General features: G+C 48.2%; 1 protein-coding gene across 1 annotated transcript in view; it reads right to left on the reverse strand.

The window, feature by feature from the left end:
- Positions 1–2,194: 2,194 nt before the first annotated feature.
- The window catches only part of SUPT16H (SPT16 homolog, facilitates chromatin remodeling subunit), a 40,821-nt gene continuing 15,138 nt past the window's right edge, over positions 2,195–27,877 (reverse strand). The window contains exons 12-26 of the mRNA XM_066570160.1: positions 27,604–27,699; positions 26,467–26,582; positions 24,485–24,638; positions 21,733–21,860; positions 21,511–21,646; positions 19,145–19,271; positions 16,359–16,477; positions 14,718–14,843; positions 11,963–12,075; positions 10,711–10,786; positions 8,916–9,085; positions 6,431–6,560; positions 5,179–5,305; positions 3,780–3,857; positions 2,195–2,343 (exon numbers count right to left, since the gene is read on the reverse strand). Of these exons, the coding sequence (XP_066426257.1) occupies positions 2,234–2,343; positions 3,780–3,857; positions 5,179–5,305; positions 6,431–6,560; positions 8,916–9,085; positions 10,711–10,786; positions 11,963–12,075; positions 14,718–14,843; positions 16,359–16,477; positions 19,145–19,271; positions 21,511–21,646; positions 21,733–21,860; positions 24,485–24,638; positions 26,467–26,582; positions 27,604–27,699 (1,806 nt within the window). The 3' untranslated portion in view covers positions 2,195–2,233. The remainder of the gene's footprint in view (positions 2,344–3,779; positions 3,858–5,178; positions 5,306–6,430; positions 6,561–8,915; positions 9,086–10,710; positions 10,787–11,962; positions 12,076–14,717; positions 14,844–16,358; positions 16,478–19,144; positions 19,272–21,510; positions 21,647–21,732; positions 21,861–24,484; positions 24,639–26,466; positions 26,583–27,603; positions 27,700–27,877) is intronic.

Raw genomic sequence — 27,877 nt, forward strand, 5'->3', positions numbered from 1 at the left:
GGGAAATTTTGGGGCCGTTTGGGGCAGATTCGGGGTCCGTCCCCACCCCCACCCCAGATTTGGGGGAAAAAATGCAAAAATTGGGACCCGAAACCCCAAAGTTCTGGGAAATGACCCCGAAAATGGGAGGGAAAACCCAAAATCCTGGGAAATGACCCCAAAAATTGTGGGAAACGCAAAATCGTGGGAAACGACCCCAAAAATTGGAGGGAAAACCCAAAATCCTGGGAAATGACCCCAAAAATCTGAGGAGAAACTCAAAATCGTGGGAAACGAACCCAAAAATTGGAGGGAAAACCCAAAATTGTGGGAAACGAACCCAAAAATTGGAGGGAAAACCCAAAATTGTGGGAAATGAACCCAAAACTTTTGGGAAATCAAAAACTGTGGGAAACGACCCCAAAAATCGGAGGGAAAACCCAAAATCCTGGGAAATGACCCCAAAAATTGTGGGAAACCCAAAATCGACGGAAACGAACCCAAAACTTGGAGGGAAAACACAAAATTCTGGCAAATGACCCCAAAAAAATGAAGGAAAATCCAAAATTGTGGGAGAAAAAATGTGAAATGCGCGGAGCCCCAAAATCCCATGAAATTGCCCCAAAATCTCACCCAAAATCCCCCAATTTTAACCCAAAAAACCCCAAAATTTGAAAAGGTTGGAGGGAGCCCGAAATCTTCAGGAATTGCCCCAAAATTCCAGAGGGGGGAAAAAAACAGAATCTGGGGAAAAGAAAAAATGCAACAAAAATGGACAAAAAACATCAAAATTGGGAAAAAAACCCAAAAATCCCGACCAAAAACCCCAAATCTGGGAAAGTTTGGGGAATTTGGGGGAAATTGGGAAAAACCCCAAAAGGGGGCGGGGTCAGGGCAGGAAGCCCCAAATTTGGGGGTTTTTCCACCCACATTTTGGGGATTTTTAATGAGATTTGGGGTTTTTTTCCTAAATTTGGGGTTTTTTTCCACCAAAATTTGGGGGCGTTTTCCTCGACTTGAGGAGTTTTTCCCCAAAATTTAGATTTTTTTTTTCCATGAAAATTTGGGGTTTTTTTCACAGTATTGGGGTTTTTTCCCAAATTTGGGCATTTTCCGCCAAAATTTGGGGTTTTTTTCCCAAAAATTTGAGGTTTTTTTCCCCCCTCCAAAATTTGGAGGGTTTTGGGTTTTTTGCCCAAATTTCATTTTTTTCCTGCCAAATTGTGATTTTAATTTTTTTCAGGATTTTGGGGTTTTTTGTTTTTTTTTTTTTCCCCCAAAATTCTGTTTCCCTCCCCCCCACCAAATTTAAGTTTTTTCCCACGAATTTTGGGGATTTTTTTTTTTCCCCGAAATTTCTTTTTTTTTTTTTTCCCCATTTTCCAATTTCCCCCCAAAATTTGGGATTTTTTTGTCCCCAAAATTTCCAAATTTCCCCCCCCAAAATTTGGGATTTTTTTCCCCAGAATTTCCGGACATTTCCCCCAAAATTTCCAATTTTCCCCCCAAATTTTGGGATATTTTTTTCCCCAAAATTTCGGGACATTTCCCCCAAAATTTGGGATTTTTTTTTTCCCCAAAATTTTGAATTTTCCCCCCAAAATTTGGGAATTTTTTTCCCCCAAAAAATTTGGGGATTTTTTTGCCCCAGAATTTCAGGACATTTCCCCCAGAATTTCCAATTTTCCCCCCAAAATTTCGAATTTTCCCCCAAATTTTGGGATATTTTTTCCCCAAAATTTCGGGACATATCCCCCAAAATTTGGGATTTTTTTTTTCCCCAAAATTTTGAATTTTCCACCAAAATTTGGGGGTTTTTTTTCCCCCCAAAAAATTTGGGATTTTTCCCCCCAGAATTTCGGGACATTTCCCCCAAAATTTCGAATTTTCCCCCAAAATTTGGGATATTTTTTTTCCCCAAAAAATTTCGGGACATTTCCCCCAAAATTTTGAATTTTCCCCCCAAAATTTGGGATATTTTCCCCAAAATTTCGAATTTTCCCCCCAAAATTTGGGATATTTTTTTCTCCCCCCCAAAAAAAATTTCGGGACATTTCCCCCAAAATTTTGAATTTCCCCCCAAAATTTGGGATATTTTTTTTTCCCCCCAGAATTTCGGGACATTTTCCCCAAAATTTCCCGTTTCTCCCCCAAATTCCAGGGTCATTTTCTTGCCCCCTCCCCCTCCCCCCCCCCGGGCAGATTTTTGGGGCGAAACGCGGGGATTCCGGGGGCGGGGGGAGGGGCGGCCCCGCTACTTCCTCTTCTTCTTGGGGGGGTGGGGCCGGCCCCGCCCGGGGGGGCCCTTCCGCTTCCGGCCCCGCCCCCGCTCCTCCTCCTCCTCGTATTGGCTCTCGCGGTCGGCTGGGGCGAAAAACCCCGACTTTGGTTAAAAGCAGCAATTTTGGGCATTTTCGCCGGTTTTGGGGGGAATTCGGGGGGAATTCGGGGTTTTGGTTTTAGGGGGGATTTTGGGGTGAATTTTTGGGGCGGATTCGGGGGTGAGTTTTGTTCCGGATGGGGCGAAAAACCGGGATTTTGGGAAAAATTAAAATTTTTTGTGAACTTTCGCGAATTTTTTGCGTTTTTCAGAGGAAACTCCGAGGGATTTTCGGGGGGCGTTTTCCAGGGTGAATTTGAGCTGAATTTGGGGAAATTTCTGGGGTGGAATTTTGGGGTGAATTTGTTCTGTTCGCTGGGGCGAAAAACGGGGATTTTGGTTAAAATCACAGATTTTGGTTAAAATCACAGGTTTTGGTTAAAATCACAGATTTCGGGAATTTTGGGGCTTTTTTTGGGGGGGATTTCTGGTGATTTTTTTTTCAGGGGATTTTAAAGTGAATTTTGGGGGACTTCGGGATAAATTTTGGGGGATTTGTTCTGGGTCTCGAGGTCCGCTGGGGCGAAAAACACAGATTTTGGTAAAAATTCACAGTTTCGTAATTTTTCCCATTTTTTAGGGGATTTTTGGGCTGAATTCGGGGGATTTTTGGGCCAATTTTGGGGGTTTTGGGGCGAATTTGGGGGGAATTTGCTCCGGATGGAGGGGAAAACCCCGATTTTGGTAAAATTAACATTTTTGTGAATTTTCGGTGGAATTTGGGTGGTTTTGGGGTGAATCTGGGGTTTGGTGTTTTTGGGGTGAATTCTGGTGATTTTGGGGGAGATTTCGGGGGAATTTCAGGTGAAATTTGAGGGTTCTGGGGTTAATTTTGGGGTGAAATCCAGGGTTTGTTGTTTTGGGGTGAATACGGGGGTTTTTGGGGTTAATTTTTGGGTTTTTAGAGTGATTTTAGGGTTTGGTATTTTTGGGGTGAATTTGGGGGTTTTTGGAGTTAATTTTGGGGTGAATTCGGGGGTTTTTGGGGTTTGGTGTTTTTGGGGTGAATTTTTTGGTTTTTGGGGTGATTTTGGGTTGAATTTGGGGGTTTTTGGGTGGAATTTTAGGGGTGAATTGGAGGTTTTTGGGGTTTGGTGTTTTTGGGGTGAATTTGGGGTGAATTTGGGGCTTTTTGGGGTGAATTTGTGGTGAATTTGGGGGTTTTTGGGGTTTGGCGTTTTTGGGGCGAATTCGGGGGTTTTTGGGGTGAATTTTGGGGTGAATTTGGGGGTTTTTGGGTGGAATTTTAGGGGTGAATTTGGGAGTTTTTGGGGTTTGGTATTTTTGGGGTGAATTTGGGGTGAATTTTGGGGTGAATCTGGGGGTTTTCGGGGTGAATTTTGGGGCGAATCCGGGGGTTTTTGGGGTGATTTTGGGGTGTGGCGATTTTGGGGCGAATCCGGGGGTTTTTGGGTCTGACCTTTGCGCGCCTCCTCCTCGAGCTCGTCCCAGTCCTTCCCGCTCTCCTCCTCCGAGCCCAGCGAGTCCTTGGAGTATTCTGGGGGAAAAACCCGGGAAAACGGGAAAAATGGGGGAAAATGGGGGAAAAAATGGGAAAAAAAAAATCAAAAAATGATTAAAAAATGGGTAAAAATAGGAAAAAAATGGGGGGAAACCAGGGAAAAATGGGAAATGCGGAAAATACCAAAAAAAAAAAAACCCCAGAAAAATAAAAGAAAAAACAGGGGAGGGGAAAATGAGAAAAATGGGAAAAAAGGGAAAATGGCCCCAGAATGAGCCCAAACCTCCCAAAATCCCCGTTTTTCACTCAAAATTGCCATTTTTGACCCCAAATTCCCATTTTTAACCCCAAACACCCATCTTGACCCAATATTCCCATTTTTAATTCCAATTCCCCCACTTTTTGCCCATTTTTTCCACTTTTTTCCCCATATTCCCCCTCAAGCCTTGCCCAGTGAACCGAAACCCCCAAAAATCCCCATTTTTCACCCCAAAATCCCCATTTCCATCCCAAAATCCCCATTTTTACCCAAAAATCTCCATTTTTAACCAAAAATCTCCATTTTTACCCCATTTTTTTATTTTTTCCTCCTCCTGGTGCCCCCAGGTGCACAGAAAACGCCCCCAAAACCCCCATTTTTCACCCCAAAATCCCCATTTTTTTCCCCCATTTTTCACCCCATTATTCTCATTTTTCCACCATTTTTTTCTCATTTTTTTCACCATTTTTTTCTCATTTTTTCACCCAATTTTTCGCATTTTTTCACCCCATTTTTTCACCCCATTTTTTCACCCCATTTTTCTCATTTTTTCACCCAATTTTTTTCTTTTTTTTTTCACCCCATTTTTCTCATTTTTTCACCATTTTTTCGCCCATTTTTTTTCTAATTTCTAAACCATTTTTTCTCATTTTTTCACCCCATTTTTATGCCCAATTTTTTTCTAATTTTTTCACCCAAGTTTTCTTTTTATTTCCTCCATTTTTTTCCTCCATTTTTTCCCCCTTTTTTTTCCCATTTTTCCCCCCATTTTTTCCCCATTTTTTTCCCATTTTCCCCCCGTTTTTTCCCCCTGTTTTTTCCCCCCGTTTTTCCCCCCGTTTTCTCCCCATTTTTTTCCATTTTTCCCCCATTTTTCCCCATTTTTTTCCCCATTTTTCCCCCCGTTTTTTCCCCATTTTTCCCCCCGTTTTTTCCCCATTTTTTCCCCCATTATTCCCCATTTTTTTCCATTTTTCCCCCATTTTTTCCCATTTTCCCCCGTTTTTCCCCCATTTTTCCCCGTTTTTCCCCCCAGTTTTTTCCCTATTTTTTCCCATTTTTCCCATTTTCCCCGTTTTTCCCCCATTTTTTCCCCACCTGACTCCTCGGCCTCGGACGAGTAATCTTCATCGCTGTCCTCCTCCTCCTCCTCATCCTCCTCCGAGGGGTTGAAGGTTTCGTCCTCCAGCTCCGACTCCGACTCCCCCGGCTCCGCCTCCGAGCCCTGCGCCGGCGGCCCCAAAACCCCGGGTTTTCACCCCAAAATCCACTCGTGCCCAAAAATCCCCGTTTGTACCCCAAAAATCCCCGTTTGTACCCCAAAACTCCCGGGTTTTCACCCCAAAATCCACGCGTACCCAAAAATCCCCGTTGGTACCCCAAAACCCCGGGTTTTCACCCCAAAATCCACTCGTACCCAAAAATCCCTGTTTGTACCCCAAAAATCCCCGTTTGTGCCCCAAAACCCCGGGTTTTCACCCCAAAATCCCCATTGTACCCCAAAATCCCCGGGTTTCTAACTAAAATCCCCGATTTTCACCCCAAAATCCCATTGTACCCCAAAACCCCCATTTGTACCCCAAAACCCCCGGGTTTCACCCAAAAATCCCCATCTGTACCCCAAAAATCCCCATTTTTACCCCAAAATCCCTACTTCTAACCAAAAATCCCCATTTTTCCCCATTTTCCCCCTTTTTCCCCATCCAGGTGTGCCCAGGTGTGCCCAGGTGATCCCAAATCCCCATTTTAACCCCGATTTTCCCCATTTTAACCCCGATTTTCCCCGTTTTTTCCCCATTTTTCGCTCCCCAGGTGTGCCCAGGTGTGCCCAGGTGAGCCCAAACCCCCATTTTAACCCCGATTTTCCCCATTTTTTCACTGTTTCTCCCCGTTTTTTCCCCGCCCAGGTGTGCCCAGGTGTGCCCAGGTGATCCCAAACCCCCATTTTAACCCAGATTTTCCCCATTTTAACCCCGATTTTCCCCGTTTTTTCACCGTTTCTCCCCGTTTTTTCCCCATTTTTCCCCCATCCAGGTGTGCCCAGGTGTGCCCAGGTGTGCCCAGGTGAGCCCAAACCCCCATTTTAACCCCGATTTTCCCCATTTTAACCCCGATTTTCCCCGTTTTTTCACCGTTTCTCCCCGTTTTTTCCCCATTTTTCCCCCATCCAGGTGTGCCCAGGTGTGCCCAGGTGTGCCCAGGTGAGCCCAAACCCCCATTTTAACCCCGATTTTCCCCATTTTTACCCCGATTTTCCCCATTTTTTCACCGATTTTCCCCATTTTTTCCCCATTTCTCCCCGTTTTTCCCCCATCCAGGTGTGCCCAGGTGTGCCCAGGTGTGCCCCCACCTCGCCCTCGGGCTCCAGGAAGCTCCACCCCCCCTGCTCGAAGAAGCCCTCGGGGTCGTCCACGATCGTTTTCATGATCTTGGTCCAGTTGAGCGACTGCACCCCCTCCGTGTACTTGAGGTCACACGAGCTGCAGGTGAGGCACAGGTGAGGCACAGGTGAGGCACAGGTGAGGCACAGGTGAGAGGGACAGGTGAGAGACAGCGGAGAGAGACAGGTGAGACAGGGACAGGTGAGACACAGGTGAGGCACAGGTGAGGCACAGGTGAGAGATATACAGGTGAGACAGGGGAGGGACAGGTGAGGGACAGGTGAGAGACAGGGGAGAGAGACAGGTGGGACAGGGGAGAGATACAGGTGAGACAGGGGAGAGATACAGGTGAGACGGGAGGGACAGGTGAGGGACAGGTGAGGGACAGGGGAGAGGGACAGGGGAGAGAGGGGAGGGACAGGTGAGGGACGGGAGAGAGACAGGTGGGACAGGGACAGGTGAGACACAGGGGAGAGATATACAGGTGAGACAGGGGAGGGACAGGGAGAGATACAGGTGAGAGAGACAGGGGAGAGAGACAGGTGAGACGGGAGGGACAGGTGAGAGACAGGTGAGGGACAGGTGAGAGAGACAGGTGGGACAGGGACAGGTGAGACACAGGGGAGAGATACAGGTGAGAGACAGGGGAGGGACAGGGACAGGTGAGACAGGTGAGAGACAGGGGAGGGACAGGTGAGGGACAGGTGAGACAGGGACGGGAGAGACAGGTGAGGGACAGGGGAGACACAGACAGGTGAGACACAGGGGAGGGACAGGTGAGAGAGACAGGGGAGACAGGGACAGGGGAGGGACAGGTGAGACAGGTGAGAGACAGGTGAGGGATGGACAGGTGAGGGACAGGTGAGACAGGGGAGAGACAGGGGAGGCACAGGTGGGACAGGTGAGAGATACAGGTGAGACACAGGTGAGATACAGGGGAGACACGGACAGGGGAGAGACAGACAGGTGAGGGATGGACAGGTGAGGGACAGGTGAGACACAGGTGAAACAGGGACAGGTGAAACAGGGACAGGTGAGACAGGGACAGGTGAGACACAGGTGAGGGATGGACAGGTGAGGCAGGGGAGGGACAGGTGAGACAGGTGAAACAGGGACAGGTGAAACAGGGACAGGTGAGACAGGTGAGCCAGGGACAGGTGAAATACAGATAAAACACAGGTGGGAGAGGTGAGGAACAGGTGAGGGACAGGTGAGGGACAGGTGAGACACAGGGACAGGTGAAATACAGATAAAACACAGGTGGGAGAGGTGAGGGACAGGTGAGGGACATTGGATGCAGACAGGTGGGACAGGTGAGACACGGACAGGTGAGACATGGGACAGGTGAGGGACAGACACAGGTGAGAGAGGGGGCGGACAGGCAAAAAACCTTAAAAAACCTTAAAAAATCAGAAAAAAAAGTTTAGAAAAAAAATCTTTAAAAAATAATAAAAAAAATTCAAATAAACCCTAAAAAAACCAGAAAAAAATGTTTAAAAATAATAGAAAAAAATTCAAATAAACGCTAAAAAAATCAGAAAAATGTTTAGAAAATAATAAAAAAAATTCAAATAAACCCTAAAAAAATCAGAAAAAAAAAAAATCTGAAAAAAATCCTAAAAAAAAAAAAATCCACAGGAAAAAAAAAACCCTTAAAAAACCTTAAAAAATCAGGAAAAAAAAAATCAGAAAAAAAATCTTTAAAAAATAATAATAAACCAAATCAAACAAACCCTAAAAAATTCAAAATAATCCCCTCCCAAAAAAAAAAATCCTAAAAAAATAAAATAAAAATTAAAAAAAAAATCTGAAAAAAATCCCCAAAAAATCCCCCCCAAAATATATACAAAAAAAAGAAAAAAATCTTAAAAAAATTCTAAAAAAATCCCCAAAAAAAATCCTAAAAAAATAAAAAAAAAATCCTAAAAAATTCTAAAAAAATCCCAAAAAATAAAATAAAATAAAAAATCCAAAAAAAATCCTAAAAAATTCTAAAAAAATCCCAAAAAATTAAAAAAAAAAAATCCTAAAAAATTCCAAAAAACTCCCCAAAAAAATAAAAAAAAATGTTTAAAAAATAATTTAAAAAAAATTCAAGGAAACCCTAAAAAAATCAGGAAAAAAAAAAAATCTGAAAAAAATCTGAAAAATAAAAAAATCCCCAAAAAATCCCCCCCCCCCCAAAAATTCCTAAAAAAATAAAAAAAAAAAAAAAATTCAAAAAAATCCCCAAAAAATCCCAGAAAATTTTAAAAAATTTTAAAAAATTCAAAAAAAATCCCCAAAAAATAAAAATAAAATAAAAAAAAAAAGAAATTAAAAAAAAAATCAAAAAAAAAAAAAAAAATCCCAAAAAAATCCAAAAAAAATCCCCAAAAACCCCAAAAAAATCTGAAAAAATGCTGCGCAAACGCCCTGAGCCCCAAAAGCCGCGGGTTTCACCCCGAATCTCACTTGAGCCACTCCTTGATGGGGTCGAGCGAGGCCACGGGGATGGCGTTGATCATGGTGACCTTGCGCGCGTAGTCCTTGTAGACGATGACCAGGTCGAAGTTCTTCAGGTGGAACTGCACCCGCTCAAAGTGGATCAGCTCCACCTCGTCCAGCGTCACCACGAACGGGGGCTGGAAAACACACCTGGGTTACACCTGGGTGCACCTGGGTTACACCTGAGTGCACCTGGATACACCTGAGATACACCTGGGATACACCTGAGTGCACCTGGATACACCTGGAGTAACCTGGGATACACCTGAGTGCACCTGGGTACACCTGGATACACCTGAGTTACACCTGGATACACCTGGGATACACCTGGGGTAATCTGGGATACACCTGAGATACACCTGAGATACACCTGGGGCCCTGGATCAGCTCCACCTCGTCCAGCGTCACCACGAACGGGGGCTGGAAAACACACCTGGGTTACACCTGGGTGCACCTGGGTTACACCTGAGTGCACCTGGATACACCTGGAGTAACCTGGGATACACCTGAGTGCACCTGGGTACACCTGAGATACACCTGAGTGCACCTGGGTACACCTGGGATACACCTGAGTTACACCTGGAGTAACCTGGGATACACCTGGATACACCTGAGTTACACCTGGGGCCCTGGATCAGCTCCACCTCGTCCAGGGTCACCACGAACAGGGGCTGGAAAACACCTGGGGTTACCTGGATACACCTGGAGTAACCTGAGATACACCTGGGATACACCTGGGTACACCTGAGTTACACCTGGAGTAACCTGGGATACACCTGAGTGCACCTGAGATACACCTGAGTTACACCTGGGGCCCTGGATCAGCTCCACCTCGTCCAGCGTCACCACGAACGGGGGCTGGAAAACACCTGGGGTTACCTGAGATACACCTGGGTACACCTGGGTACACCTGGATACACCTGAGATACACCTGAGATACACCTGAGTGCACCTGGATACACCTGAGATACACCTGGGGCACTGGATCAGCTCCACCTCGTCCAGCGTCACCACGAACGGGGGCTGGAAAACACCTGGGGTTACCTGGATACACCTGGAGTAATCTGGGATACACCTGAGTGCACCTGGATACACCTGGGATACACCTGGGTACACCTGAGATACACCTGGGTACACCTGGGGCACTGGATCAGCTCCACCTCGTCCAGCGTCACCACGAACGGGGGCTGTGAACACACCTGGGTTACACCTGGGTGCACCTGGGATACACCTGGAGTAACCTGAGTGCACCTGGATACACCTGGGATACACCTGGATACACCTGGGATACACCTGGGATACACCTGGATACACCTGAGTTACACCTGGGATACACCTGGGATACACCTGGAGTAAGCTGGGATACACCTGGAGTAACCTGAGATACACCTGGGTACACCTGGGTACACCTGGATACACCTGGGATACACCTGAGTGCACCTGGAGTAATCTGGGATACACCTGGGTTACACCTGGGTTACACCTGGAGTTACTTGGGATACACCTGAGTTACACCTGAGGTCTCGTCTGCCTGTCTGCCTGTCCCTATCTCACCTGTCCATCTGTCCGTCCGTCCCGCACTCACCCACTCGGTGCAGTTGACGAGGGGATCTGTCTGTCTGTCTGTGTCTGTCTGTCTGTCCCTATCTCACACCTGTCTGTACCTGTCTGTCCCTGTCTGTCTGTCTGTCCCTATCTCACCTGTCTGTACCTGTCTGTCTGTCCCTGTCTGTGTCCGTCTGTCCGTCCCACCCTCACTCACCCACTCGGTGCAGTTGACGAGGGCGCTGCTGGTCGGCTGCAGGAGGCAGGTGCTGCGGTAGGGGGCGCCGTTGAACCTGCACGGACCCAAAACCGCCGGGAATGGACCCAAAACCGCCGGGAATGGACCCAAAACCAGCAACGAGCCCCAAAACGCAAAGAATGAACCCAAAACGGGCCCAAAACGGGCCCAAATCCCCGAAAATGGCCCCAAAATCCCCAGGAATGAACCCAAAATCCAGAGTGACAAAAAAATCGCCCAAAATTGGCCCCAAAATCCGGAGTGACCCAAAGTCCCTGGGAATGATCCAAAATCCCCAAAAATGGCCCCAAAATTGCAGACTTTCCCAGTATTTTCCTCTGGTTTTTTACCCCATTTTCCCCTTTTTTTCCCCCATTTTCCAACCCATTTTTTCCCCTTCATTTTCCCCATTTTTCCCCCTTTTTCCCCCCAAATTTTCCCCTCATTTCCCCCCAATTTTCCCCCCATATTTTCCCCATTTCCCCCCAATTTTTCCCCATTTTCTCCCCTTTTCCCCCCCAATTTCCTCCCCATTTCCTCCCCATTTTCCCCTCATTTTCCCCATTTTTCTCCCCATTTCCCCCCCTGTTTTTCCCCCATTTCCCCCCTTTTCCCCTCCCCAAATTTTCCCTTCATTTCCCCCCAATTTTCCCCCCCATATTTTCCCCATTTCCCCCCCATTTCCCCCCAATTTTTTCCCCCATTTCCCCCCCTATTTCCCCCCATTTCCCCCCCCCTATTTTTCCCCAATTTTTCCCCATTTTCTCTCCCCATTTCCCCCCCTTTTTTCCCCCATTTTCCCCCCCTGTTTTCCCCCAAATTTTCCCCTCATTTCCCCCCAATTTTCCCCCCCATATTTTCCCCATTTCCCCCCCATTTTCCCCCCATTTCCCCCCCCATTTTTCCCCCTATTTTTCCCCAATTTTCCCCATTTTCTCCCCCTATTTTTCCCCATTTTTCTCCCCATTTCCCCCCGTTTTTTCCCCCCAATTTTTCCCCATTTTCTCCCCTTTTCCCCCCAATTTCCCCCCCCATATTTTCCCCATTTCCCCCCCATTTCCCCCCATTTTCCCCCATTTTTCTCCCCATTTCCCCTCTGTTTTTTCTCCTGTTTTTCCCCCCTTTTTCCCCCAAATTTTCCCCCATTCCCCCCCCTATTTTCCCCCGGTTTTCCCCCCCAATTTTCCCCCCCATTTTTTCCCGTTTTCGCCGTTTTTGGCCCCGGACTCACCCCAGCTCCCGGAAGGGCACCTCGAACTCCAGCTCCTCCTTGGTCAGCGCCTCCACCTTCTCGATGAAGTTCTTGAAGGCCGTTTTCAGCTTGTGCCGCATCTCCCGCTCCATCTGCGCCCAAAACCCCCGGAATTCGCCCCAAAACTCGATCGGGGGCAAAACCCCAAAAAACCCCACGGGAAACGGCCCCAAATCCCCGGAAACGGCCCCAAAAACAGCCCCGGTTCCGTGCAGAACCTCAAAGATGTGGAAAAAACAAATATTAAAAAATGTGGGGAAAAAAAAAAAAAATTAAAAAAATTTTGAAAAAAATGTGAGAAAAAATTAAAAAAAAAGCGCAAAAGAAAAATTTTTTAAAAATGTGAAAAAAAAAATTTTTAAAAAAGTGAAAAAAAAGCTAAATAAATATCAGAAAAATTTTTAAAAATGTGAAAAAAAATTTAAAAATGTGAAAAAAAATTTTAAAAAATGTGAAAAAAAATCCAAATAAATGTGAGAAAAATTTTTAAAAATGTGAAAAAAAATTTTAAAAATGTGAAAAAAATTTTAAAAATGTGAAAAAAAATTTAAAAAACGTGAAAAAAAATTTTAAAAAATGTGAAAAAAACTTTAAAAATTGCGGGAACTGAACCCAAAATGCCCCAAAATCCCGGAATTGAACCCAAAATGCCCCGAAATCCCGGGAACTGAACCCGAAATGCCCCAAAATCCCGGGAATTGTCCCCGAAATGCCCCAAAATCCCAGGAACTGAACCCAAAATGCCCCAAAATCGCGAGCATTGAACCCAAAATGCCCCGAAATCGCAGGAATTGTCCCCGAAATGCCCCAAAATCCTGGGAATTGTCCCCGAAATCGCGGGAATCGTTCCCGAAATGCCCCAAAATCGCGGGAACTGAACCCGAAATGCCCCAAAATCCCGAGAATTGAACCCAAAATCCCAGGAATCGTCCCCGAAATGCCCCAAAACCGCAGGAACTGAACCCCAAAGTCCCGGGAATCGTCCCCAAAATCCCGAGAACTGAACCACGAAATCCTGAGAATTGAACCCAAAATGCCCCGAAATCCCGGGAATTGAACCCCAAAATCGCGGGAACTGAACCCCGAAATGCCCCAAAATCGCAAGAATGGTCCCCGAAATGCCCCAAAATCGCGGGAATCGCCCCCGAAATGCCCCAAAATCCCAGGAACTGAACCCCAAAATCCCGAGAATTGAACCCGAAATGCCCCAAAATCCCGGGAACTGAACCCCGAAATCGTGGGAACTGACCCCGAAATGCCCCGAAATCCCGGGAACTGAACCCAAAATGCCCCAAAATCCCGGGAATTGAACGCGAAATGCCCCGAAATCCCGGGAACTGAACCCAAAATGCCCCGAAATGGCGGGAATTGAACCCAAAATGCCCCGAAATCGCAGGAATTGTCCCCAAAATGCCCCAAAATCGCAGGAACTGAACCCGAAATGCCCCAAAATCCTGGGAATTGTCCCCGAAATCGCAGGAACTGAACCCGAAATGCCCCAAAATCCCGAGAATTGAACCCAAAATCCCGGGAATTGAACCCAAAATGCCCCGAAATCGCGGGGACTGAACCCCAAAATCGCAGGAATTGTCCCCGAAATGCCCCAAAATCGCGGGAACTGACCCCGAAATGCCCCGAAATCCCGGGAACTGACCCCGAAATCCCGAGAATTGACCCCAAAAAGCCCCAAAATCTCGGGAATTGTCCCCGAAATGCCCCAAAATCCCAGGAACTGAACCCCAAAATCGCAGGAACTGAACCCGAAATGCCCCAAAATCCTGGGAATTGTCCCCGAAATCGCGGGAATCGTTCCCGAAATGCCCCAAAATCGCGGGAACTGAACCCGAAATGCCCCAAAATCCCGAGAATTGAACCCAAAATCCCAGGAATCGTCCCCGAAATGCCCCAAAACCGCAGGAACTGAACCCCAAAGTCCCGGGAATCGTCCCCAAAATCCCGAGAACTGAACCACGAAATCCTGAGAATTGAACCCAAAATGCCCCGAAATCCCGGGAATTGAACCCCAAAATCGCGGGAACTGAACCCCGAAATGCCCCAAAATCGCAAGAATGGTCCCCGAAATGCCCCAAAATCGCGGGAATCGCCCCCGAAATGCCCCAAAATCCCAGGAACTGAACCCCAAAATCCGGAGAATTGAACCCGAAATGCCCCAAAATCGCGGGAACTGAACTTTAAAGTCCCGGGAATCGTCCCCAAAATCCCGGGAACTGAACCCTGAAATGCCCCAAAATCACGAGAACTGAACCCGAAATGCCCCAAAATCCTGGGAATTGTCCCCGAAATGCCCCGAAATTGCGGGAACTGAACCCGAAATGCCCCGAAATCCTGGGAATCGTCCCCAAAATGCCCCAAAATCCCGGGAACTGAACCCCGAAATCGTGGGAATTGAACCCGAAATGCCCCGAAATCCCGAGAATTGAACCCAAAATGCCCCGAAATGGCGGGAATTGAACCCAAAATGCCCCAAAATCGCAGGAATCGTCCCCAAAATCCCGGGAATTGTCCCTGAAATGCCCCAAAATGCCGGGAACTGAACCCCAAAATCCCGGGAACTGAACCCGAAATGCCCCAAAATCGCAGGAATTGTCCCCGAAATGCCCCAAAATCCCAAGAACTGACCCCGAAACGCCCCGAAATCGCGGGAATTGAACCCAAAATCCCGAGAATTGAACCCAAAATGCCCCAAAACCGCGGGGTTCGGCCCCCAACGCACCTGCTCGGCGTAGAGGTCGTCGCGGTCGTGCATGTGCTGGTGCTTGCCCAGGTCCGTGGTGATCTCGCCCACCTCGGTGTAGAACTGCACGTCCGTGTGCCGCTTCTTGCCGAACATGATGGCGTTCTGGGGCGAAAAACGGCGATTTTGGGAAAAAACCCAGAAAACCCCAAATTCCGGCTCCGAACCGCCCGGTTTGGGCAGCGATTCCCAGGGTTAGAGCCCAAAATTGGGGGATTTGAACCCAAAATTTCGGGGTTTGGACACCAAGTTAACAAAATTGGGGTCAAAATTGGGGGATTTTGGGCAAAAAAACCCCAAAATTGGGGGAAAAAACCTCAAAATTTGGGGGAAAAAAGCCCAAAATTTGGGGGAAAAAACCCCAAAATCCGGCTCGAAATCGCCCGGTTTGGGCAGCAATTCCCAGGTTTGGAGCCCAAAATTGGAGGATTTGAACCCAAAATTTCGGGGTTTGGACCACAAGTTAACAAAATTGGGGTCAAAACTGGGGGATTTTGGGGAAAAAAGCCCCAAAATTTTGGGGAAAAAACCTCAAATTTTGGGGGAAAAAAGCCCAAAATCCGGCTCGAAATCGCCCGGTTTGGGCAGCAATTCCCAGGGTTGGAGCCCAAAATTGGGGGATTTCAACCCAAAATTTCGGGGTTTGGACCCCAAGTTAATAAAATTGGGTCAATATTGGGGGATTTTGGGGAAAAACACCCAAACTTTGGGGGAAAAAAACCCAAAATTCCAGCTTGAAATTGCTCGGTTTTGAGACCAATTCCCAGGGTTGGAGCCCAAAATTGGGGGATTTGAACCCAAAATTTCAGAGTTTTACCAAAAACTGACAATATGTGAGCCAAACTGGGGAGTTTGCCCGAAATCCCAGGGTTTTAACCCAAAATCCCAGAATTTTCAAAAAAACCTGAGGGTCTCCAATCAAAGATGAGGAATTTGCCCAAAATCCCAGGATTTCAACCCAAAATCTCGGAATTTTACAAAAACCTGAGGGTCTCCCACCAAAACCGAGGAATTTGCCCAAAATCCCACCATTTCCACCCAAAATTGAAGAATTTTACCAAAAACCGACAGTGCCTGACCCGAACTGGGGAGTTTGCCCAAAATCCCAGGATTTCAACCCGAAATCCCGGAATTTTCCAAAAACAATGTGGGTGTTCGACCCGAACTGAGGAGTTTGCTCAAAACCCCAGGATTTCCACCCAAAATTGTGGAGTTTTACCAAAAACTGACAGTATCTGACCCGAACTGAGGAGTTTGCCCAAAATTGGGGGATTTCCACCCAAAATTTCAGAGTTTTACCAAAAACTGATAATATGTGAGCCAAACTGGGGAGTTTGCCCGAAATCCCAGGGTTTCAACCCAAAACCCCAAAACTTCCCAAAAACCTGAGGGTCTCCAACCAAAACTGAGGAATTTGCCCAAAACCCCACGATTTTAACCCAAAACCCTTCACTCCCACCCCAGACCCCCACACCCGACCCAACCCAGGACAAACCCCGAAATTGGGGGGTTTTGCCCCGGAACTTTGGGGTTTTTTTCCCCGCGTTTTTTGCCCAAAATTGCGTTTTTTTCCCCCAAATCGGCGTTTTTGCCCAAACCCGGGGTTTTTCGGCCCAGAACCTTGAGGTGGAAGTGCAGCACGATGATCATCTCGCCGTCGCAGGGCTGGAACACGGCGTGCTTGATGTTGTTGTACAGGATGTCCACCTTGTCCCCCCGCACCGACGTGAAGCGGAACCCTGCGGGCGCGCGCACCCAAAAACGGCCGAATTCAGCCCAAAACCCGCGGGGGCTCCGGAGCCGCCAGAACGGCCCCGAGACCCGCGGGGTTCGCCCCAGAATTCACGGGAAGCAAAAATCCAGGGGAAACGGCCCCGAAATCCAGCCCGAAATCCACAGAAACCGCCCCAAAATCCGCGGATTTCAGCCCAAAATTAACGGGAACCAAAATCCTGGGGAATCACCCCAAAATCCACCTCAAAATCCAGGGAATTGTCCCCAGAATTCATGGGAACCAAAAATTCAGGGGAAACGGCCCCGAAATCCAGCCCGAAATCCACAGAAACCACCCCAAAATCCGCGGATTTCAGCCCAAAATCGGTGGGGACCCAAAATCCAGGGGAATCGTCCCGAAATCCACAAAAACCACCCCAAAATCCACCCCAAACACAGCAGGATTCGCCCCAGAATTCATGGGAACTAAAACTTCAGGGGAATCACCCCGAAATCCACAGAAACCACCCCAAAATCCGCAGAATTCAGCCCAAAATTAACGGGAACCAAAATCCTGGGGAATCACCCCAAAATCCACCTCAAAATCCAGGGAATTGTCCCCAGAATTCATGGGAACCAAAAATTCAGGGAAACGCCCCGAAATCCACAAAAACCACCCCAAAATCCCCGGATTTCAGCCCAAAATTGGTGGGAACCCGAAATTCAGGGGAACTGCCCCAAAATCCACAAAAACCACCCCAAAATCCGCGGAATTCAGCCCAAAATCGGTGGGGACCCAAAATCCAGGGGAATCGTCCCAAAATCTACAGAAACCACCCCAAAATCCCCGGAATTCAGCCCAAAATTCATGGGAACCAAAATCCTGGGGAATCACCCCAAAATCCACCTCAAAATCCACAGAAACCACCCCAAAATCCGCAGAATTCAGCCCAAAATTAACGGGAACCAAAATCCTGGGGAATCACCCCAAAATCCACCTCAAAATCCAGGGAATTGTCCCCAGAATTCATGGGAACCAAAAATTCAGGGAAACGCCCCGAAATCCACAAAAACCACCCCAAAATCCCCGGATTTCAGCCCAAAATTGGTGGGAACCCGAAATTCAGGGGAACTGCCCCAAAATCCACAAAAACCACCCCAAAATCCGCAGATTTCAGCCCAAAATTCGTGGGGACCCGAAATCCAGGGGAACTGCCCCAAAATCCACCCCAAAATCCACCTCAAAACCTGTGGAATTGTCCCCAAAATTCATGGGGACCAAAAATTCGGGGGAATCGCCCCAAAAACAAAAAAAAAACCCCAAAATCTGCGGATTTCAGCCCAAAATTCGTGGGGACCCGAAATCCAGGGGAACTGCCCCGAAATCCACCCCAAAATCCACATAAATCACCCCAAAATCTGGGAATTTCAGCCCGAAATTCGTGAGGACCCGAAATTCAGGGAAACGCCCCAAAATCCACCCCGAAATCCACAGAATTCACCCCAAAATTCATGGGGACCCGAAATCCATGGAAATCACCTCAAAATCCACCCCAAAACGCAGGGGAACCCAAAAAACATCGAAGAACCCCAAAAAAGCTCGAGAAACTCCCAAAAAAACGTGAAAGAACCCAAAAACCGTGAAAGAACCCCAGAAGAACCTCGAGGAACCTCCAAAAATCACCCAAAAAGTGTCCAAGAACTCCAAAAAACGTCAAAGAACCCCAAAAAAGTCAAAGAACCCCAAAAAACCTCAAAGAACCCAAAAAAACCTTGAGGAACCCCAGAGGAACCTCGAGGAACCTCAGAAGAACCTCGAGGAACCTCCAAAAATCACCCAAAAAATGCTGAAGAACCCCAAGAAAACCTCAAAGAATCCAAAAAACGTCAAAGAACCCCAAAAAACCCTTGAGGAACCCCAGAGGAACCTTGAGGAACCCCAGAAGAACCTTGAGGAACCTCAGAAAAACCTCGGGGAACCCCCAAAAAACATCAAAGAACCCCCCAAAAAACGTCAAAGAACCCCATAAGAACCTTGAGGAACCCCAGAGGAACCTCGAGGAACCTCAGAAGAACCTCGAGGAACCTCCAAAAATCACCCAAAAAGTGTCCGAGAAGCCCAAAAAAACCTCAAGGAACCCAAAAACGTCAGAGAACCCCAAAAAAACCTTGAGGAACTTCAGAAGAACCTCGAGGAACCTCAGAGGAACCTTGAGGAACCCCAAAAAACATCAAAGAACCCCCAAAAAACGTCAAAGAACCCCAAAAAAACCTTGAGGAACCCCAGAAGAACCTCGAGGAACCTCAGAAAAACCTCGAGGAACCTCCAAAAATCACCCAAAAAACCTCGAAGAACCCCAAAAAAAACATCAAAGAACCCAAAAAACGTCAAAGAACCCCAAAAAAACCTCAAAGAACCCCAAGAAAACCTTGAGGAACCCCAGAGGAACCTCGAGGAACCTCAGAAAAACCTCGAGGAACCCCCAAAAAACATCAAAGAACCCCCAAAAAACGTCAAAGAACCCCAAGAAAACCTCGAGAAACCCCAGAGGAACCTTGAGGAACCCCCAAACCCCTCGAGGAACCCCCAAACCCCTCGAGGAGCCCCAGAGGGACCCCCCGGAGCCCGTAACTCCCGCGGGATGGGGCGGTTTTGGGTCATTTTGGGCGGGATCGGGGTTTTTTGGGGTCACCGTTGACGTGGGCCTCCAGGGCGCCCTGCATGCGCTTCTGGGCGATGTTGGGCCGGATGTAGAGGTCCTTGAGCTTGGGGTTGCTGCGGTTGAGGTTGATGACCAGCGAGTCCTGCTTGACGATGCCCTGCGGACGCGGAGAGCACCGCCAGTGACCGCGAGTGACCGCGAGTGACCGCTGAGTGACCACGAGTGACCACGAGTGACCACTGAGTGACCACTGAGTGACCGCCAGTGACCACGGGTGACCACTGAGTGACCACTGAGTGACCACGAGTGACCGCGAGTGACCACGAGTGACCACGAGTGACCGCGAGTGACCGCGAGTGACCACGAGTGACCGCGAGTGACCGTGAGTGACCACGAGTGACCACGGGTGACCGTGAGTGACCGCTGAGTGACCACGAGTGACCGCGAGTGACCACTGAGTGACCACTGAGTGACCGCGAGTGACCGCGAGTGACCACGAGTGACCGCGAGTGACCACGGGTGACCGCTGGGGATCGATGAGTGACCACCCATTGACCAATGGGTGATCACAGGGTGACCAATGGGTGATCACTGAGTGACCACTGAGTGACCGCTGAGTGACCACGAGTGACCGCGAGTGACCGCGAGTGACCACTGGGTGACCACTGAGTGACCGCTGGGTGACCACTGGGTGACCACTGGGGATCACTGAGTGACCACTGAGTGACCAATGGGTGATCACTGAGTGACTGCTGGGGATCGCTGGGTGACCATGGAGTGACCACTGACCACTCAACAGCCACTCAATGATCAGTGACCACCCATTGACCACTCAATGTCCACTCAATGACCATCCATTGACCACTCAATGTCCACTCAATGACCATCCATTGACCACTCAATGTCCACCTACTGTCCACTCAATGACCAGTGACCGCCCATTGACCACTCAATGTCCACTCAATGACCATCCATTGACCACTCAATGACCACCCATTGACCATCCATTGACCACTCAATGTCCACTCAATGACCATCCATTGACCACTCATTGACCACTCAATGTCCACTCAATGTCCACTCAATGACCATCCATTGACCACTCATTGATCACTCAATGTCCATCCATTGACCACTCATTGACCACTCAATGTCCACTCAATGTCCACTCAATGTCCACTCAATGACCATCCATTGACCACTCATTGACCACTCAATGTCCACTCAATGTCCACTCAATGACCATCCATTGACCACTCATTGATCACTCAATGTCCATCCATTGACCACTCAATGTCCACCCAATGACCACGCAACACTCGCTCATTGACCAACCACGCTGCTCTCAATGTCCACTCACTGACCACTGACCACTGACCACTGACTGACCACCCATTGACCACTGACTGACCACTGACTGACCACTCACTGACCACTGACTGACCACTCAATGACCTTTCATTGACCATCCATTGACCGACATCCACTCAACAATCGCTCAATGACCATTCATTGACCACTCAACATCCTCTCAATGTCCACTCACTGACCACTGACCACTCAATGTCCACTGACCACTCACTGACCACTGACTGACCACTCAATGACCTTTCATTGACCATCCATTGACCGACACCCCCTCAACAATCACTCAATGACCATTCATTGACAAACCAACATCCACTCAACGTCCACTCACTGACCACTGCCCGCTGACCCCTGAGTGACCCCTGAGTGACCACTGAGTGACCGCTGCCCACCTCCTTCTCCTTCTCCTTGGCCTCGCGGGTCTTGTAGCGCTTCTGCACCTCCTTGATGATGCAGAAGGTGACCGCTGACCACTGACCATTGACTGACCACTGAGTGACCACTGACAACTCAATGTCCACCTACCACTGACCACTGACTGACCACTCACTGACCATTCAATGTCCACTCATTGACCACTCAACATCCACCCAACACCAACCCAATGACCACGCAACGCTCGCTCATTGACCGACCACGCTGCTCTCAACGTCCACTCACTGACCACTGACCACTGACCCCTGAGTGACCCCTGAGTGACCACTGAGTGACCGCTGCCCACCTCCTTCTCCTTCTCCTCGGCCTCGCGGGTCTTGTAGCGCTTCTGCACCTCCTTGATGATGCGGAAGGCGACCGCTGACCACTGACCACTGACCACTGACCACTGACCCCTGAGTGACCCCGAGTGACCCCGAGTGACCGCTGCCCACCTCCTTCTCCTTCTCCTCGGCCTCGCGGGTCTTGTAGCGCTTCTGCACCTCCTTGATGATGCGGAAGGCGACCGCTGACCACTGACCATTGACCACTGACCACTGAGTGACCACTGACCCCTGAGTGACCCCGAGTGACCCCGAGTGACCGCTGCCCACCTCCTTCTCCTTCTCCTCGGCCTCGCGGGTCTTGTAGCGCTTCTGCACCTCCTTGATGATGCGGAAGGCGTTCTGCAGGTTGGACGCTGGCACCGTCTGCTCGCCCGGCGGCTTCAGGTTGGACGCGCGGTACGTTCTGGGGGCAGAGTGACCGCAGGGTGACCACAGGGTGACCACGGGGTGACCGCGGGGTGACCGCGGAGGGGTCAGTCGGTCACTCACATCTCCTTGACGAAGGTGGCCTCGGGGTTGGGGAAGATGTTGCCCTCGTTGCGGCCCAGGGCGCTGCCCGGGCAGAAGAAGTTGATGCGCAGGTAGGTGTAGTCGCCCTCCACCGACATGCTGATGTTCTGGGGGCGGCGGTTTTGGGGTGAAAAACGGCGGTTTTGGGGTGAAAAACGGCGGTTTTGGGTGAAAAACGGCGATTTTGGGGTGAAAAACGGCGGTTTTGGGGTGAAAAACGGGGATTTTGGGGTTGAAAATGGGGGTTTGGGGTGGGAAGCCAAAATGGGCTAAAATGGAGGTCAAAGCCACCGGAAATGGAGCGGTGGGACCCCTAAATCGGCTAAAATGGGGTGGTGGGAACCCAAAATGACGTCCAGGTGTGGTGGGAACCCAAAATCACCTAAAATTTGGGGTTACAAGGGGTGGGTTTGGGAGAAAAAACGGGGGTTTTGGGGTGGAAAAATGGGGATTTTGGGGTGAAAAACGGGGGTTTTGGGGGCGGGAAATGGGGTTTTGGGGTGGGAACCCAAAATCGCCTAAAATGGGGTGGTGGGACCCCAAAATGACGTCCAGGTGTGGTGGGAACCCAAAATCACCTAAAATTTGGGGTTACTGGGGGTGGGTTTGGGGTGAAAAACGGCGGTTTTGGGGGTGGGAAATGGGGGGTTTGGGGTGGGAACCCAAAATGGCCTAAACTGGGTTGGTGGGAACCCAAAATCGGCTAAAATGGGGTGGTGGGAACCCAAAATCGGCTAAAATGGGGTGGTGGGAACCCAAAATCGGCTAAAATGGGGTGGTGGGACCCCAAAATGACGTCCAGGTGTGGTGGGACCCAGAACAATCTAAAATTTGGGGTTACTGGGGGTGGGTTTGGGGTGAAAAACGGGGATTTTGGGGTTGAAAATGGGGTTTTGGGGTGGGAAGCCAAAATCGGCTAAAATGGAGGCCAAAGCCACCCAAAATGGGGTGGTGGGACCCCAAAATGACGTCCAGGTGTGGTGGGAACCCAAAATCACCTAAAATTTGGGGTTACTGGGGGTGGGTTTGGGGTGAAAAACGGGGATTTTGGGGGCGGGAAATGGGGTTTTGGGGTGGGAACCCAAAATCGGCTAAAATGGGGTGGTGGGAACCCAAAACGACGTCCAGGTGTGGTGGGGACCCAGAAGGAGCTGAAATTTGGGCTTGGGACAGGGGGATTTTCGGGTGAGAAACGGGGGTTTTGGGTTGTTTGCATCTCCCTGCACACCCAGCCCTTCCCACCCCCATTTCCCCATTTTTTTCCCCCATTTTTTCCCATTTTTTTCCCATTTTTTCCCATTTTTTTCCCCCGCCCCGTATTTGGGCTGAATTCCTGAAATTTCAGGGTTTTTTAAGCCCTTTTAGTGCCAATTTTTCATTTCCCTGCACTCACAGCCCTTCCCACCCCCATTTCCCATTTTTTCCCCATTTTCCCCCCATTTTTTTCCCCATTTTTCCCCTTTTTTCCATTTTTTTTCCCTTTTTTTCCCCCATTTTTCCCCCCATTATTTTTCCCCCTTTTTTCCCCCATTTTTTTCTGTTTTTTTCCCCATTTTTCCCCCTATTATTTTTCCCCCTTTTTTCCCCCATTTTCCCCCCATTTTTTCCCCAAATTCCCCCGTTTTTTTCCCCCATTTTTCCTCCTTTTTTTTCTGTTTTTTCCCCATTTTTTCTCCCATTTTTCCCTCATTATTTTTCCCCATTTTCCCCATTATTTCCCCCCATTTTCCCATTTCTTTCCCCATTTTTCCCTTGTTTTCCCCCATTTCCCCCCCATTTCCCCCCCATTACTTTCCCCCATTTCCCCCCCATTTTTCCCCATTATTTTCCCCCATTTTCCCCTTTTTTTCCTGTTTTTTCCCCCATTTTCCCCCCATTATTTTTCCCCATTTTCCCCCCATTATTTCCCCCATTTTTTCCCCTTTTTTTCCCCCTTTTTTCCCCATATTCCCCCCATTATTTCCCCCATTTTCCCCCATTATTTTCCCCTTTTTTCCCTTTTTTTTTCCCCCCTTTTTGCCCCGTTTTTGGGCCGAATCCGGGCGTTTTTGGGTTTTTTTAAGCACTTTTAAGATGAATTTTGCATCTCCCTGCACTCACAGCCCTTCCCACCCCCATTTTCCCCATTTTTTTCCCCCCATTTTCCCGCCCCATTTTCCCCCATTATTTTCCCCATTCCCCCCCATTTTTTTCCCCCTTTTTTCCCCATTTTCCCCCCATTATTTCCCCCCGTTTTCCCCCATTTTTTCCCCCATTATTTCCCCCCATTTTTCCCCTTTTTTTCCCATTATTTTTCCCCATTTTCCCCCCATTATTTTTCCCCGTTTTCCCCCCATTATTTTCCCCCATTTTCCCCCGTTTTTTTCCCTTGTTTTCCCCCATTTCCCCCCCATTATTTTCCCCCCATTATTTCCCCCCCATTTTCCCCCAATTTTCCCCTTTTTTTCCCATTTTTTTCCCCGTTTTTTCCCCATTTTCCCCCCATTATTTCGCCCTGTTTTCCCCCATTTCCCCCCATTATTTCCCCCATTTTCCCCCATTTTTTCCCATTATTTTCCCCCATTTTTCCCCGTTTTTTTTCCCCATTTTTCCCCTTTTTTTTCCCCCTTTTTTCCCCATTTTCCCCCCATTATTTCCCCCATTTTCCCCCATTATTTCCCCCCATTTTTCCCGTTTATTTCCCCCCCTTTTTCCCCCGTTTTTGGGCCGAATCCGGGCGTTTTTGGCGCACCTTGATGGTGGCGATGTGGAAGGGGGTGGCGATGCCGAACACGGGCATGATGACGCTCTCGTACTTCTTGTCGATGTAGATCTTCATCTCGCGCACGTGCGGCTCCTTGGGCAGCAGCGCCGCGCTCTTGTAGGACACGTTGGACTTGCGGGCCCTAAAATGGGGCGAAAAACCGCGATTTTGGGAAAAAATGGAATTTGGGGGAGAAACGGGGGTTTGGGGTGAGAAAATGGGGGATTGGGAAAGACAAACAGGGTCCTTGGGCAGCAGCGCCGCGCTCTTGTAGGACACGTTCGATTTGTGGGCCCTGGATTGGGGCGAAAAACCGCGATTTTGGGAAAAAACCCGAGTTTGGGGGGAAAAACGAATATCTGGGGGAAAAACAGGGGTTTGGGGTGAAAAATGGGGTTTTGGGAAAATGGGAGTTTGGGAATAACAAACAGGGTCCTTGGGCAGCAGCGCCGCGCTCTTGTAGGACACGTTGGATTTGCGGGCCCTGGATTGGGGCGAAAAACCGCGATTTTGGGCAAAATATCAATTTCAGGGGGAAAAACGGGAGTTTGGGGAGAAAAAATGGGAGTTTGGGAAAGACAAACAGGGTCCTTGGGCAGCAGCGCCGCGCTCTTGTAGGACACGTTGGACTTGCGGGCCCTAAAATGGGGCGAAAAACCGCGATTTTGGGAAAAAACCCGAGTTTGGGGGGAAAAACGGGGTTTTGGGGTGAGAAAATGGGAGTTTGGGAAAGTGGGAGTTTGGAGAATGGGGAGGATCCTTGGGCAGCAGCGCCGCGCTCTTGTAGGACACGTTCGATTTTCGGGCCCTAAAATGGGGCGAAAAACCGCGATTTTGGGCAAAAACCCGAGTTTGGGGGGAAAAATGAATATCTGGGGGAAAACCAGGGGTTTGGGGTGAGAAAATGGGGTTTGGAGAATGGGGAGGATCCTTGGGCAGCAGCGCCGCGCTCCTCCCATTTTGGGCTGAATTCTCCCATTTTTGGTTGAATTCTCCCCTTTCAGATTGAATTCCCCCATTTCAGGTTTGAATTGCCCCATTTTGGGCTGAATTTCCCCATTTCAGGTTCAATCCCCCCATTTTGGGCAGAATTTCCCCCATTTTGGGTTTAATCCCCCCATTTTGGTGTGAATTCTCCCATTTTGGGGTGAATTCCCCCACTTCAGGTTTGAATTTCCCCATTTAGGTTTGAATTCCCCCACTTCAGGTTTGAATTTCCCCATTTAGGTTTGAATTCCCCCACTTCAGGTTTGAATTTCCCCATTTAGGTTTGAATTTCCCCATTTCAGGTTTGAATTTCCCCATTTCAGGTTTGAATTCCCCCCATTTCGGGCTGAATTCCCCCATTTCGGGCTGAATTCCCCCATTTTGGGGTGAATTTCCCCCATTTTGGGTTTAATTCCCCCATTTCAGGTTTGAATTTCCCCATTTCAGGTTTGAATTTCCCCATTTCGGGCTGACCCCCCCGTTTTGGTTTGAATTCCCCCCATTTCAGGTTTGAATTCCCCCCATTTCAGGTTTGAATTTCCCCATTTCAGGTTTGAATTTCCCCCGTTTTGGTTTGAATTCTCCCATTTCAGGTTTGAATTCTCCCATTTCAGGTTTGAATTTCCCCATTTTGGTTTGAATTTCCCCCGTTTTGGTTTGAATTTCCCCATTTCAGGTTTGAATTTCCCCATTTCAGGTTTGAATTTCCCCGATTTTGGGTTTAATTCCCCCATTTCAGGTCTGATTCCCCCCGTTTCGGGCAGACCCCCCCGTTTTGGGGTGAATTCCCCCCATTTCAGGTTTGAATTTCCCCCATTTCAGGTTTGAATTTCCCCCATTTTGGGCAGAATTTCCCCCGTTTTGGGCTGAATTCCCCCATTTCAGGTTTGAATTCCCCCCGATTTTGGGTTTAATCCCCCCATTTCAGGTCTGATTCCCCCCGTTTCGGGCAGACCCCCCCGTTTTGGGGTGAATTCCCTCACTTCTGGGTCTGCTGCTCGCCCCTCTGCTCGGTCAGGCGCCGCCGCGCGTCCTCGTTCAGCTGCGTGGCCAATTCCTTCTGGTGCGCGCGGCGCTTCTCCTCGGCCGTCAGCTCGTTCTGGGACACGGGGGGGACAGACGGGGTCACGGGGGGTGCGGGGGATTTGGGGATTTTGGGGGATTTTTTTGGGGATTTTTGGGGATTTTTTGGGGGTTTTTTTGAATTTTTTGGGATTTTTTTGGGATTTTTTTTGGAATTTTTTGGGGATTTTTCAGGATCTTTTTTGGGATTTTTTGGGGGTTTTGGGGGATTTTTTGGGATTCTGTTGGGATTTTTTTGGGATTTTTTTCGGAATTTTTGGGGATTTTTGGGGATTTTTTTCAGATTTTTTTGGGTTTTTTGGGATTTTTGGGGATTTTTTTGGTAATTTTTTTGGAATTTTTTGGGATTTTTTTAGGATTTTTGGGGATTTTTTGGGGATTTTTTTCAGAATTTTTTGGGATTTTTTGGGGATTTTTTTTTTTTTTTTTTTGGGGGGGGATTTTTTGGGGATGTTTTTGGATTTTTTGGGGGGATTTTTTTGGATTTTTTTTTTTTTTATTTTTTCGGATATTTTGAGGACTTTTTTTGGATATTTTTAAATTTTTTTTTATTTTTTGGGGGATTTTTTTGGGATTTTTTTGGGATTTTTGGGAATTTTTTTTGGATTTTTTTAGGATTTTTTTTTTATTTTTTAGGGATTTTTTTGGAATTTTTTGGGGATTTTTTGGGATTTTTTGTGAATTTTTTTTTAATTTTCTGGGATTTTTTTGGATTTTTGGGGATTTTTTTGGGATTTTTTTTTAAATTTTTTTTTAATTTTTTTGGAATTTTTTGGGATTTGTTTCGGGATTTTTTGGGGATTTTTTTGACGTTTTCAGGGATTTTGGGGCTGTGGTCACTCCTTGGTCACTCAGTGGTCACTCAGTGGTCACTCAGGGTCACTTTTGGGCCATTTTGAGGGTTTTTTGGGCCATTTTGCGGCTGAGGTCACTCACGGTCATTTTGGGTCATTTTTGGGCATTTTTTGGGGATTTTTTTTTACGTTTTCGGGGATTTTGGGGCCGTGGTCACTCAGTGGTCACTCAGGGTCACCCACCCGTGTCCTCTCGGTCAGGAGGGCGGCGCGGGAGCTCCTCCCCAGCAAATCCTCGGCCGCGTCCTTGTCCGGCTCCTCCTCGTCCTCGTCCTCGTTCTGGGGACAGAAACGCCAAATTTGGGAAAAAAAAAACCAAACAAACAAAATTCCCGAATTCCCAAACCCCCCAAATTTCCCGAAATCTCCAAAACCTCCAAGTCCCAAAAATCCCAAACCCCAAAATCTCCAAATCCCTCAAATCCCTAAAATTCCCGAAATCCCGAAAATCCTGAAA

This window comes from Molothrus aeneus, unplaced genomic scaffold (genome assembly GCF_037042795.1).
Source record: "Molothrus aeneus isolate 106 unplaced genomic scaffold, BPBGC_Maene_1.0 scaffold_240, whole genome shotgun sequence".
NCBI lineage: Eukaryota > Metazoa > Chordata > Aves > Passeriformes > Icteridae > Molothrus > Molothrus aeneus.